The sequence below is a fragment of the Mytilus trossulus genome, chromosome 3, assembly GCF_036588685.1.
Source record: "Mytilus trossulus isolate FHL-02 chromosome 3, PNRI_Mtr1.1.1.hap1, whole genome shotgun sequence".
Taxonomy (NCBI): Eukaryota; Metazoa; Mollusca; class Bivalvia; order Mytilida; family Mytilidae; genus Mytilus; species Mytilus trossulus.
The window spans coordinates 32,984,105-32,997,791 of record NC_086375.1 but is presented as its reverse complement, the minus strand read 5'-3'; the positions used below and the strand labels follow the sequence as shown (position 1 = coordinate 32,997,791).

Genomic DNA, 13,687 nt, shown 5'->3' with positions numbered 1-13,687 from the left:
CAAAACTGCAAAATTGGTTATCGTCCACCATATATCCTGCATGAATTTCGATTAAAATTGCCTTGATACATACACAAAATATGATGGCGTAAACCAACTTTAAGGTGGTATGGGTGTTTTTCGCCATCTTGGATCATGGCCAGTGTAAAAAAGTAGACTCTAAGGTCCAGATTTTCAATCAAGTTAGCAAAATTTGATACAGGAATGCACAGATAACTAATGTGAATTTACATTTAAAAAACAACTTTATAAGATTATAACTTATAAATATTAATATTTTTGAAAGTGTTGATTGTTTTTTAATATTTTTTAAATTAGAATTTTAAGGGGAGGTAACTCTGAGATATTATATTTTCTGAAGAAAGCTACATGGAATTTTGTTATTTTGTATTTTAGACGGGGAAAACGCACGGTGACCTATAATTATCTTTTCTTTTGATATAATCAAAGCATATTTTAAAAGCTATCTACTCGTATTGGATTTACCAATTCTATCATTTAGTTTAAATTCTAATCACATAATTATGCCTTTTCCTGTATAATCCATACAAAATGTGTCATTTTGTCACACCATGTAGCTTGAGAAAATTCACGGTGACCTATCATTAATATATTTTTGAACATGTATCAATATTTACCACGTTTTGGCCAAGGATGAACAAATTCTATCGTTTTTAATTTAGACTCATATATCACCTTAACACACAGAACCCATCATCATCAGTTAAGACTGGGCCTATTATACTAATTATTTAGTATAATAGCCCCAGGTTAAGAACACGCATCAAGGGTGCGTGACATTAAAATCTTTTAATGTGAAATCTCAATATATTATATCACCCGTTTACAAGATATGTCCTCTAATTTTAATGACGTTCGGTGACATCTATTCAACTTTGCATGATCATTTCCACTATAGGTCGGTGCAACAGTCAGAAGAACTGTTTGCCGAGTAAAAACTCGGAAAATGTCTTGTCCAAAAGTAGAACTCGGGGTCGTCAAAGTGCTGCACGAAAACTCTCTCATAATGATAAACATCAATTTTATCATCAATCAAAATCGGGCTTTTAAGTAAGTGTAGGTAAGGCGTGAGTACACACAATCTTACTCTATTCTCTGACAATACTTGTAAGTTGAGTATCTAATCAATCAGATTAAAATATAGATCTCTCAGTGATTTTGTTATACTACATATGAGCTCAATGGCATATGAAGTTAGCGAAATCAGAGATCTATATCTTAATTAGATTGGTACCAAATTTTATAGGCAATAACTGTTTTAACTTTAGTGTCTTTAAATATTAGCTGTATTTGTACGAGGCTAGGAAACAAGGTGTATGCCAGCTTTTAGCTAGCTGTTACACCTTTTTCGAGCCGGATACAAATACAGCTGATATGTAAAGACACTAAACAGTTATTGTCTTTATCCTGCAATTAATTCTGTATATCATTTGTGATTTGAAAGACACCAAAACGCATGTTTTGCAATTATTTTCTATTTGAAATCCATTGAGGCCCGTGTAGTAATATGATACAGTATTTACACATTCAGCTGAAGACGCCGGGTTCGCAAAAAAAAAAAAGAATCTCGAATGTTCAACAATATTACACCGCTCAAGGTGAAAAATTATCTATTTTAACATTACAACTAATTTCAACAGAAAAAAACAAATAACAAAACATTGTCCAACTTGAAACAGGAGTGTAACAAGTTGTCCTACGCTTCAGACTCGACATTCACTATTAAAACATGCTGAAATTGACATGGTTGTGATCATACACAGTTCTGAAATCGGTAGTAAGTTGTCCTCGTAGAAATGACTGCTGTTCATGTGTGTATGTTACCAGAGACTATGATTGGTGTGATTCTGATTGCTCTAAAAAAAATATTTGAAAACAAACAATACGTCTAAAAATAATTGTTATTAACGTTATTTCAGAATTAATACGTCATTGGAATGCGAGTGCAATACACAACGCAGGTTCAGGTTCATACAATACCGTCAGTCCGACAGTGGGCGGAGCTTTAAAGCGATATCTGTATAGTATACAGATACAGCATAGCGATATCTGTAGGGCTGTATCTGTATAGTAGAGCATCCAATTGCAGGATAAATAACTTTTCATGCGTTTAAACACGTTCCAAACAATGAGGCAAATTGGAATATTTCGCCCAGCTTTTTTTACGTAGATACAAGTGTCTGTCCTTGTGGGTGGAGAAATCGTATCCTATATCACATGACCAACCTGCTTCAAATAAACAAACCTCTAAAACTGACATTATCAAGATGATTGACTTCCTGATTGAGAATGTATTTGTAGCCATTCTCATGGAAACCAAATGTACTCCTCTTCGTGCAGACATTTACATCTTCCTTAATTCATACGAGAGCCAACGACACATCAGATACAGTTAATATAAATTTAGGCTGATGTTGTATGATTGCAAATGAGAAAACTAGACCATTTGTTTGCCGTATATATTGGCTTACAACTAGAAATTGGCAACAAGGGTAATTTGAGAACAAAACTTTACGACAAAAGATATAATCACAGCTTCCCAATTGTGAACTTTCCATTTCCATGTAGCAAAGTTCCGACAGCGACTGCATATGTATTATACACTCCTAGTTTATACAATATTCAAGAGCCGCCCTGTATTTCCTACCATGACGAGTATCAAGGTCCATCCTCTGTTTTTTTTGTGGGGATCGTGATGCTTAGTCTTGTGTTTTGTATAATGTTTTTTTTTCTTTTCGAATTCTTTGGATTCTAAAATAAAACAGCAACAGAGACAAATAAATTGACTTGAACAATTAGATATATAAATGTGTCAACTCATTTGAGCTTTTGCCTTTTTAATGGTTGTTCGTTTATTCATTCGATTGACTTCCATTGAAAAATTATGTTCTTCATTGTTGCAGACTTTTTTCACAATCTATAATAGCCGTATATTAAAAGAGAAACGGTAAAAACATAAATGTTAAGTGAAAGATCTATACAAAGCAGAACTTAGACAGGGTCGAAAATGTAAACAAACTCTTGTTCTACATTCCCCATTTCCATTCTCAATTAGATACTTTAAAAAAAATAGTTCCCCTTTATTAACTTGCGGGAATACATCCTTTTTTTTTTAAATATATGATTTCGCAATGTTTTTATATACATAAGCTTAATAGAAAAAAATAACAATATGGCGTCACCGTTTATTTCAGATTACAATCTTCTTCGAAAGAAGCATGCATTTTTATTAAGTTACATTTTTTTCTGAACTAATAAGAGAAAAAAACAGTTATATCGAAATATAAAAAGAACTAAATTACAGAAATCGCTAAAATTTTACAATAGTTTAGCTTATGTAAAACTTATTTGAAAATAATCAGTAATAAAATATATATAGAGCACAGATGAGTTAAAAAATATATTTCAATTTTAATGCAAAATGGCATTTTTTTTAACGTTTTAAATGATACAAACATTTTAAAAGTCATTTGGGATCAAAACGAATTGATTTTTTTTTATTGATTTTTGTACCATAACATAAAGTAACAACTAACATTTTACAAATCTTTGACAAAAAAACACAGGCACTTGTCTCAGAATTTGTTTTCCCTATGACACATTAAGGTATAAAGGAAATAAAATTTCGGAAACAAGTGCCTGTGCAAAAAATGCAAAATGTTGTAGATGTGTTTGTGTTCTGTTTAATTGTTCCTTTTGAAATTGTTATACGATGATGACTGTTTTAAACATGTTTTGACTATTTTGTTAATTGTGTCTGTTTGTTTAACGCATCAATGTAAATAAACGGAATTTGTTGAGACTGTCATTTTAAAGTGAGAGGGTTAGCGCTATAGAACCAGGTTTAATCCACCATTTTCTACATTTGAAAATGCCTGTACCAAGTCAGGAATATGGCAGTTCTTGTCCATTCGTTTTTGATGCGTTTTGTTATTTGATTTTGCCATGTGAATATGGACTTTCCGAATTGATTTTCCTCTAAGTTCAGTATTTTTGTGATTTTACTTTTTTCACGGTAACTTGAATTGTTTTTAACTTAAAAGTTTCGCACACGGTCTGAATGGTAATTTTTGTAAACACGCATTTGATAATTATGTTTATTTTCTTCAATACTTTGCTCAAGTGCGGGCGTTTAAGCGTTGACTATCAAGAAGGTCCGAGATGACTTATTGACGATTCGACGGTGTTTTTTGGGGTTTTATTTGTAGACGGTCCGAGTTGTATTTGGGCCGAATTGTCTTGTACCCGAGAAGAATATATGCTTCGGAGTCAAAAGTCGGTCTTATTATTGTCTTCCCGTACCAAATAATCTGTATGAAGTTTGACCCTGCATGTGTTGTACCTAAGATACACGTGCAATGTCGGAGGTGAAAGTTTCAAAACGAGGAAGGAAGCGATATTTGACAGATTCAGAGAGAAAACAACGACGTGCTGCAGTGAATGCCAAACAAAATAAGAATAGGATCTACATAGGTACCCAGTATGATCGCTGGATTGAGCTTAAGAGTATTCTACGCGTGCAAACACATACTGAAGTAGCGAATGTTTTGCTTGATTCGTAAGTTTCTATAAAAGACCGAATTTTATCCCTATAGTGAACAGAAATGTTTGAAAACTGAAGAATTAATAAAAAGTTAAATACATGCATACAGCACTAGCAGCTAAAAATATTTAAATGTGTAGTCTTCCGAAGTGTTTTAATGCATGGCAACAACCCCTTGATGCTTGATCGTGTTTTAAGAGGACCTTTTTGCTAAAATGACTACATTTTCCCCCAAATTTTACTACTTAATTACAGACTGATGTGTGCATCTTAAGACACGATTTATGCATAGTATGATATAAATAATATAAATTATATTGTTTTCATTGAAAATAACAAACATATTACTACAAAACAATATACACATTACATATATATTTATATAAAGACATATACCAACACTAGTTCCAACCCCTAACCCCCCCCCCCCTTTTGGATCCGCCACTGCTCTCTTTTCAGCATGTCAATCAAAACAGTTTCATTTCAATTGATATTATTATCTGTTGGGAAGACCTATAAAGTATAAACCCTCTTTCCCAACTTATTAGTTTATTTTGGCACCTTTTTTAGGAATGAAAATGCATTGCAAAATCCATTGTAAAAAAATGTATTTGAAATTTATTTATCTTTAAATAGAGCATTTTATGACTTTTTTTTAAAATACTATAAATATAGGTTTGGTGTACTCACAGTAAATTTTAAGGTGAAAATGCAGCATTTTTTAACCAAAGGATCCACATTAATGAATCTTAAAGCAGCTTTAATGGGACAACCAGAGGCTGTTTAGGGGAAGGGGGACAGTAGGCCTCTCCCCCTTTTGTTGTTGTTGGGTTTTTTTTAGGGGGTATTTTGGGGGTATTTTTTTGGGGGCGAATGGGGTGTTCTGGTTTGGTAAGAACTAAAAAAAAATTCTCATCCATGACTGGTTAACAATGAACAATAATTGTAGAAATTTGCAGGAAATAATTATCTACAAACGTGTTAAAATAAGCACATAACTTTTCAAATTCATGTAGGTCAGTTGGACCAAAAATAAGGAAGTAGACAAAGTTCAATAGAGCCAAAGGTGAAAATGAACATGTCATAAAAAAATCTCCATACTCGATCACCACCCAATATCAAATGATTGACCCCTCTGGCCATCAGCAGAAACCAGATTCCACTCTGTGATAATGTCTATAATTATGTTAAATTTTTTATGTTAACTTTAATATCATAATCAAATAAATAAATTTGGTGTATTACCTGTCTTCTGATTGGTTAAAATTATTAATTTTATTTTCAATGTTGTCTTTTTTTATGACGACACGTCCACTGTAACATTGTGTATTCATATGCCAACATGTGTGTAAATTGTTATTGTTAATATAAATAATATAAAAAGTTCTTTTGAGCCTTATTTTTGATACAAATTTATTTATAATGAATGGCAATAATTTATTTTGAATTTATTGAACCATAAAATTAATTTTTGACTCTTCACATTTTACATAATCCGCGAAATTAATTTTATGGTTCAATAAATTCAAAATAAATGATAGCCATTCATTAAATATTTATAATATATATTGTATCCTGTTAATAAAAAAATAAAATAAAATCAAGTGAAGAAAATAAGGGGGTCCAGGTCTAAATAATTTTTTTTTATTTAATATAAGATTTTGCTATTTTTTTCTATAAATGAACTTTATCTTATACCCAATATAAAAACAAAATGAAAAAGGTATTTCAATTTCAATGCCAAAAAATAGCATTCTTGCACCAAAGGGAGATGATTTGGAGCTTTTTCAACAATATAAACATTTTAAAAGTCATCTGAGGCCAAACCAAATCGATTTTTTTGGTAAATGTTTGTGTCATATCATAAAGTTATAACTAATAGTGTAATAAAAAAAATTTGTTATGAAAAAAACAATGTTTATTTTTTGGCTGAAATTTTTGTACATGCAAGCCTCCTTAACAAAAAGCCAGTAAAACACAAAAATTAGGAAGCTTAGGGACCTTCAAAGAACATCTTTCATTTTTGAAATGAGAAAAATAAATAAACTCTTCAAAAATGTTCAGAATTGGTCAAAATGGGGGATCCTGTAGTACAGTGGTTGACGTTGATACATGTCTGTCTTAAATGTGTATAGTAAATTTATAAGGCAGTTAACAGGTTTTTCTTTTTCAATTGAATTGTTTCATATTGTCATGTCAGGGCCTTTTATGCCAACCATACCATCATGATACAGTACAGGTGTTTCTCTGACATTTTTGAAGAGCGTACAATGCCTATAATTATTTCCATCCATTTCATTAGAACTTTGGTAGGTAGTTGTCTCATTGGCCATCATACCACATAATCTTTTTCTGATACAGACATCACTTTATGGAATATATATAAAAAAAAAAGAGTGTTTTTATACCATACTATGAGAGGGACAATGTTTTGAGTAAAACCTGACATACGAAAACAAATGTTGTAATATTAATTAAGTAAATATGAATTTCTTTCTTAGGTATGAAAAACATAACTCAAAGATAAACCAAAGAACTCCTGTGCCAAATGAAATCAACAACAGACCAACCAGCCCTCCTCACCAGAAGAAAAACAAAGAAGACACCCCAGCTGTCAGTATATATATGAAATATCAACTACTGGTCCAATGCAATTTTCATTGCAGCAGCATTCTGTACACATAACTATTTTATCTGAAATTTTATTTTGTTTGCCTTGATGAAGTTGTTATTAAAGGCAAGACTTATACATGCTTAAAACATGTGTCTACTTGGAAAAGTTTTAAGGCATTGCTTGACCTTGGAAAAGTTTTAAGGCATTGCATGACCTTGAAAAGTTTTAAGTCATTGCTTGGTATAGAAATGTGATTTTTTTTTATAAATAAGTTCTATGTTTAAGAAAGTTTAGAGCTTTCCTTAATATTGATTTGGCTTTATTTTTGGTTCCAAGTGCCAAAATAAAATTAAATAGAATACTTGATAATTGATTAAAGTCATAAGAAACCTCAAATTAAAAAAAATAATGCATATGTTTTTTTATAACTCAATGGATAGTTTTCATTATAAAACTTATGTACATTTACTTTTTTCTGTAGAAAATTCTTTAATTTATTCATATTTAGAAGAAGTTTACTTTATTGTAATTGCTTCCTTCCAGAAATAAAATTTGGTTTTGCATTCCAAGACTTAAAAAGTCTGGTGAACAACATTATTGGCAATTACATCACTTTTTCAAATTTCATTTTATTTATATCCTTATTTAAAATTATTTCCTTGTAAATTTTGTCTATTAATTTTTACATTTTTTACAGATCAATGCTGGAGTGGTGAATACCAGAGATGTATGTTCCTTTGAAGACCAACCTGATATTGTAGAACCAGTAGAAGGTACATGTAATAGACAACTTCCGAGTTCAATTCATTTCCATAAAAAAATTGGTTTTCAGTTTCATTTGTGCATTTAGGGGCGTCGTCACATCCATTCCAACTTTGAGGGAGTGGATGGAAAACTTTAAAGCTATACTGGACAAATTATTCTGCAAATTGAATGCTCATAAATTTTATCTTTCAACACTGCTGTCATTAGGGAACTATTGATTAACCCTTTCCTCCATAATGACGCCTTTTGACGCCTGTGTAGTACCTCAGTTGAAACACTTTGACCTCAAAATGTCTGCATCAGACTTAAAAAATTCTTATCCAATATGAAAAGGATATTCATGAGAATATCTTGACCGGAATTTCATTGATGAAATATTTGTTTTCCCAATGCATTGATACTTTAAACCTGATGATTGTTTTTTTAATGAAAAAATCCTATGCGAATCAAGTGTGTAAAAAAAAAAGATTCATGGAGGAAAGGGTTAAGTACCTACAGAACAAATATTATTTCTAGTTTATCCTGCACAATGACAATCACTAAGACACTTGATGAATGTTTAATGTACAGGATACAGGCGATCCCCCCTATCTGGTAAAGGATGTCATAAAGACGCGCATAATTGACGATTTTTTTCCCTTGATGGACAAACTCGAAAGTGGTCTATTATGACATTAAAACTTTGACAAAAATCCATGACAGCTCTCAATTGCTAAATTTTGAAAATTTAGAAATTCTTGAATATATTTGAATTTATAAAGTTATAAGGCAGCCACAAGGGTTATTTAGCTTAACCTAACTAAAAATCAAGACTGTGATTTTTTGTGTGCATATGGTTAAATCTTATTTAAATTTCAGTATTGTCAATAAATTATATTTCTATTCAGCAATACAAGATTTGATATTTCAAGAAATAATCTGTCAACAGAAAAGAACATGATTACAGCAAACAAACAGAAAACCCCTGATTTGTGGAGCTGCTGTTTCTACCATATACATGTTTTAATCTGTTAATTGTTCACAACAAACTGCTATTATTAGAATAATTAATATTTACCAAAAACAAAAAGGGTGGGAGAAATATTTTCTATCTGTAATTGATACAAATTTTATGAAGATTTCTTGGATCATCTCTCCTCTTTTTGAACTAGAAAAAAGAAATATATATAAATGAACACAATCCAGCTTTCATAGACTGTCACCATAACATATGGTTTAAGGTGCACAGTAATAAGTATACTGTAAATTCAGAAATTAACGCGAGGTTTTTATTTTTGCGAAAAATGCGACTGAGTTGTAAACTCGCATTTTGAAATACATTATATGAATTTAATTAACAGGATTTTTCTCAAAATCGTAAAAATAAATATCGCATTTAAGTCTAAAATGACAAAATCGCAATAAAAAATGCACGCAATATTTTCTCAATTTACAGTATATTTTTCTATGTTTTAACAAGGATTTGTATAGTAGGATACAAAATACGTTAAGGTTTGTACATGTATTGATCAAAAGGGAATTTTAAAAGAATTAAATTTTTGGGTGCATTTGTGATTTTCATAAATACCCTCTAGTTTCCAAGATCCCATCTTACTATAAAAATCCTTGGTTTTAACTAATAAAATTGAGAATGGAAATGGGGAATGATTATGTATGAAAGAGACAACAACCCGACCATAGAAAAAACAACAGCAGAAGGTCACCAACAGGTCTTCACTGTAACAAGAAATTCCTGCACCCAGGCGCAATCTGTTTTCATGGTCAAATTGACACAAATGCATTAAAATATTTTTATGTTTATTTTGTAGATAGTGTGGTAAGGTAGAGTCCTGAGACTATAATGTAACTGATTTTATCCTCTCTCTATTTTGTAGATAGTGAAGCCAGGAAGAATCAAGAGACTATAATGAAATTGATTTTAACCTCAGAGAGTTCCATTTTTCTAGAGTGGCCAGACAATGAGATCTATATTCAGAATGGTAAGATTTCTGTAGGAATTCAAAAAGTTGGATTACAAATTTTTCAGTTGTCTCCCTGTTTTCTTCTTACACTGTGACAAAAATAATTTGTTTGTATCTTGTTTATGCACACATAATACATCCATACAGTAACCTATACATGTATTTGCATACTTCCATTTTATTAAACTTCATTTTGACAATCATATCATATCTTATTTTTAGCCCAAAGGGCCAAGTGAGCTTTTCTCATCACTTAGCGTCCGTAGTTAACTTTTACAAAAAATTTCTCCTCTGAAACTAATGGGCCAAATTTAACCAAACTTGACCACAATCCTCTTTAGGATATCTAGTTTTAAAACTGTGTTCAGTGAACAGTCCAATCAAGCAAGATGGCTGCCATGGGTAAAAATAGAACCGAGTGATAGTGAGGGCTTAAATAACACGAATATAATGCCTACCTATGTTTAACCTACAATAAAGTATAGCTTGCATCAATTATTTCTATTGTGATAAGGACAGTTAAGGTTTTTTCTATGTCTAATGTTTATAAGTGTAGACATTTGTGTAGGCTCTTCCATAAACCTCCATTGTTTGTTTGTAAAGAAGCAAACAACTGGCACTGTGATTTTTCAGAGGGAGTAGTTTTATATAACAGCCAACATGAAAGGGTGTCATATCTAGGTCAAATATGTCAATTTCGGAATGCAACACATTACAGTCATAATAAATAAATTAGTTACTTTAGTACAGCATGTGCATCATTTCAGAGTACTTACAGAAGTGTTTTTTTAAGTTAATGAAATATAAAAGATACATGCCAATGTAATAAAATGCATAAAATAATCAAATTCGATATGCAGATAGATTATTATATAAAGTACTACAAAATACTGTAAGGTGATCTAAGGTAAGAAGTGACCAATAGGGGATTTAAAGAATTACTTTTTTGGGAAGGGTTTGTATATTTGTGATTTTCAAAAATACCTTCTAATTTTCAGGATGTCCGTCTCACATTAAGACACAGAACTTTACCCAATAGATCTTACCTGACTTTGCATTTTATTTTATAATTCTCTTCAATATCTTACATGAATATTTTATTTTTATTTTTTTGTTTGATTTAATATAGATTCACTGGCACCAAGTGATGATGAATTCCCAGAATACATTATACAATATGAATATGACAAGGAGGCCATTGCAATGGAAGGTAAATTTCACAAAAACGGAAGAATTTAAATAACTTCCAAACCCTGTAAATTCAGAAATAATTGTGAGGTTTTTTTATTAATGCAAATAATGTGACTGGATGGGTATCACAATAATAATAATTCTGATAACTGACTGAAACATAGATCTGTAAGCACTATTTTTCAAAATCTCTATATTTAAACTGGCATTTTTATCTTTTCTTGAAAAATCGCATGAATGATAACTTCAAACACATTCACTTGACTTGACTTAATCAACTTTGAACCAAGGGTGACATGGGGTACTGCACATTACTATTAAAAATTTGTGATTCCTTGCCAAAAAAGTACATGACATTATATGAAAAGATGCATTATAAATGTGTCTGTTCTTTCCTTTGTATTATCTTTTTTTAAGGGGGAGATAATTAAGAAATTACAATAAGTAGTATGTTCATGTTCTAAGTTTTCATATAAGAAACTTGGTCACCTTCACCTTCTTTCAGTACAATGTAAAATTAAGAAATAAAATTAAAAAAAGCATGAAATATCAATTTTATTTTTATTCTGAAAATTAGAAAAAAATAGGGTCAGAGGATCTGTTAACCAAAAAATTAAAAAACTCTGGCCCTAGAAACATGGAAGTTGTACATCTGTTCTGACTTTTTATCTGAATTATTTCAGGGGGTTCAGTATGTGTGAACCTTATGCACTTTTCAATTTTATTAATCCAATTAATATTGGGAGTTTCTCACATAGAATATTCTAATATCAAAACACATTTTTTTATTATTTAGACCAAGAAAGTTTGCACAGTGAAGAAGTCAAAATGGAAATGATTGATACTGATGGCATCCATGATAATGAGTTTTATGTTGTGTATTTGGATCATGTCTACTGTCGACTAACATATGTTGATTTTGGTGAACTTGTATATGTAAGAACATTAGAAAAGTATGAACATGAAAGAACGAGAGAAAGGTTTAACATCCTTAAAGGAGAGTGTAAAATAAATCTAACTGGACACGCCAATTTTGAATTAGTAAAAAAGTCAAAATATGTAAGATATATTGAACTGTATGATACAGAAAATCCAACAATACAGACATGCATAACCATTTATGAAAATTCTGGTGTTGAAATAATTGTTCACGGACAAAAGTTATCAGACAGTCATGCAATATGGAAAACACTTGTACTACCATCTGAGTTTGTTGAAATTGAACAGGTGCAGGAGCTGCTGCAAACAGTCTCTTACTATACCGTCTGCATTGGAAACCCAGATCCGCAATTCTTAAACAATTTACCGCTAGGTGACTATGGTAATAGACCGTCCTCAACAAGTCCAGGCTATTTGGAAGAAAATTTCGGCGCTTACTACAGATATTTTCACTATAACAGAACCTTTAGGTCAAGCAATTGCTCTTTTTTGTCACTTGTAGTAAGGTGTAAGAGTTGCAATATTTACCGAAAAACACTCATTAACAAGAAAAATCAGCTTGACTGGTTACATGGCAGAAGTAGTCATTGATGGACTATGAAAAGATTATCAAAATTAATCAACTTACAGGTCTAACAATAGATTTGAAAACATGATTAAAACCTTAGAGAAGAGCAAGCTGTGAAGTGAATGATTTTATAAACCAGTATAATGGCAGTATTTATTTAATGAATGGCTATTATTTATTTTGAATTTATTGAACCATAAAATTAATTTTTGACTCTTCACATTGAATAATCCGCGAAGCGGATTATGTTAAATGTGAAGAGCCAAAAATTAATTTTATGGTTCAATAAATTCAAAATAAATTATTGCCATTCATTATAAATAAATTTCTATCATAAATAAGGCTCAAAGATATATGTTAAAATACGAATAACAACGTACACAGATGTTTGCGTATGAATACATAACGTTGGAGTGGGCGTGTCTCCATAAAAATTGATAACATTGAAAATAAAGCTAATTCTTTTAACCAATCAGAAGACAGTAAATACACCAAATTTATTTATATAAAGGTATCCTTAATAGGGCCAGTGGTGGAATCAATTATATAACCCAACATTGCAATAGTTTAGTGGTGCAATGTAAATATCAGGATTGCCAGTTCATAAGCTCATTTTTCACTCACATGAAACACTTGCAAAAACATACAAGATTTTGCTGTGGAAAGTTAACCTTAGTGCCAGGAAGAAAAGGTCATGACAAGAAGCTCACTATAATTGCTGTTAATGCAGAATATAAAGATTAATGTGCAGCATTTTAACAGAAAAATAAATGTAGTGTAGTTATCTACAGGTTGTTGTTGATCTTTCTTTCATTTAATTTATATAAAAAAGACAATTATTATAAAAAAACAAGAGTGCACACACTGAAATGTCTCGCCTTCTTTACTAATCATTGATATTATGTTGATAGTCCTAAGTATAAAGCTTTATTACAACTGTCACATAAACGTTACATTAACCAAGATAACTAAACAAAGACCAATAAACCATGGAAATGGGGTCAAGGTCAGATGAACCATGCCAGGCTGACATGTACAGCTAACAATGCTTCCAAAAAACAAATATAGTTGACCTAATACTTATA

General features: G+C 31.1%; 1 protein-coding gene across 1 annotated transcript; it reads left to right on the top strand.

Moving 5' to 3' along the window:
* The first annotated feature begins 4,284 nt into the window (after positions 1-4,284).
* Positions 4,285-12,757, top strand: LOC134711282 (uncharacterized). Its single transcript, XM_063571808.1, has 6 exons — positions 4,285-4,579; positions 7,066-7,177; positions 7,876-7,951; positions 9,818-9,922; positions 11,034-11,114; positions 11,892-12,757. Exons 1-6 carry the CDS (start codon positions 4,380-4,382, stop codon positions 12,623-12,625), a joined length of 1,308 nt encoding a protein of 435 aa, XP_063427878.1. The 5' UTR covers positions 4,285-4,379; the 3' UTR covers positions 12,626-12,757.
* Positions 12,758-13,687: the final 930 nt, after the last annotated feature.

Excerpts from the sequence above, each read along its gene's own strand:
- LOC134711282 (XM_063571808.1), top strand. The coding sequence starts at position 4,380 with ATGTCGGAGGTGAAAGTTTCAAAACGAGGAAGGAAGCGATATTTGACA. Across the intron at positions 7,178-7,875 it reads ACAAAGAAGACACCCCAGCT|ATCAATGCTGGAGTGGTGAA; the intron begins GTCAGTATATAT and ends CATTTTTTACAG. Across the intron at positions 9,923-11,033 it reads TGAGATCTATATTCAGAATG|ATTCACTGGCACCAAGTGAT; the intron begins GTAAGATTTCTG and ends GATTTAATATAG.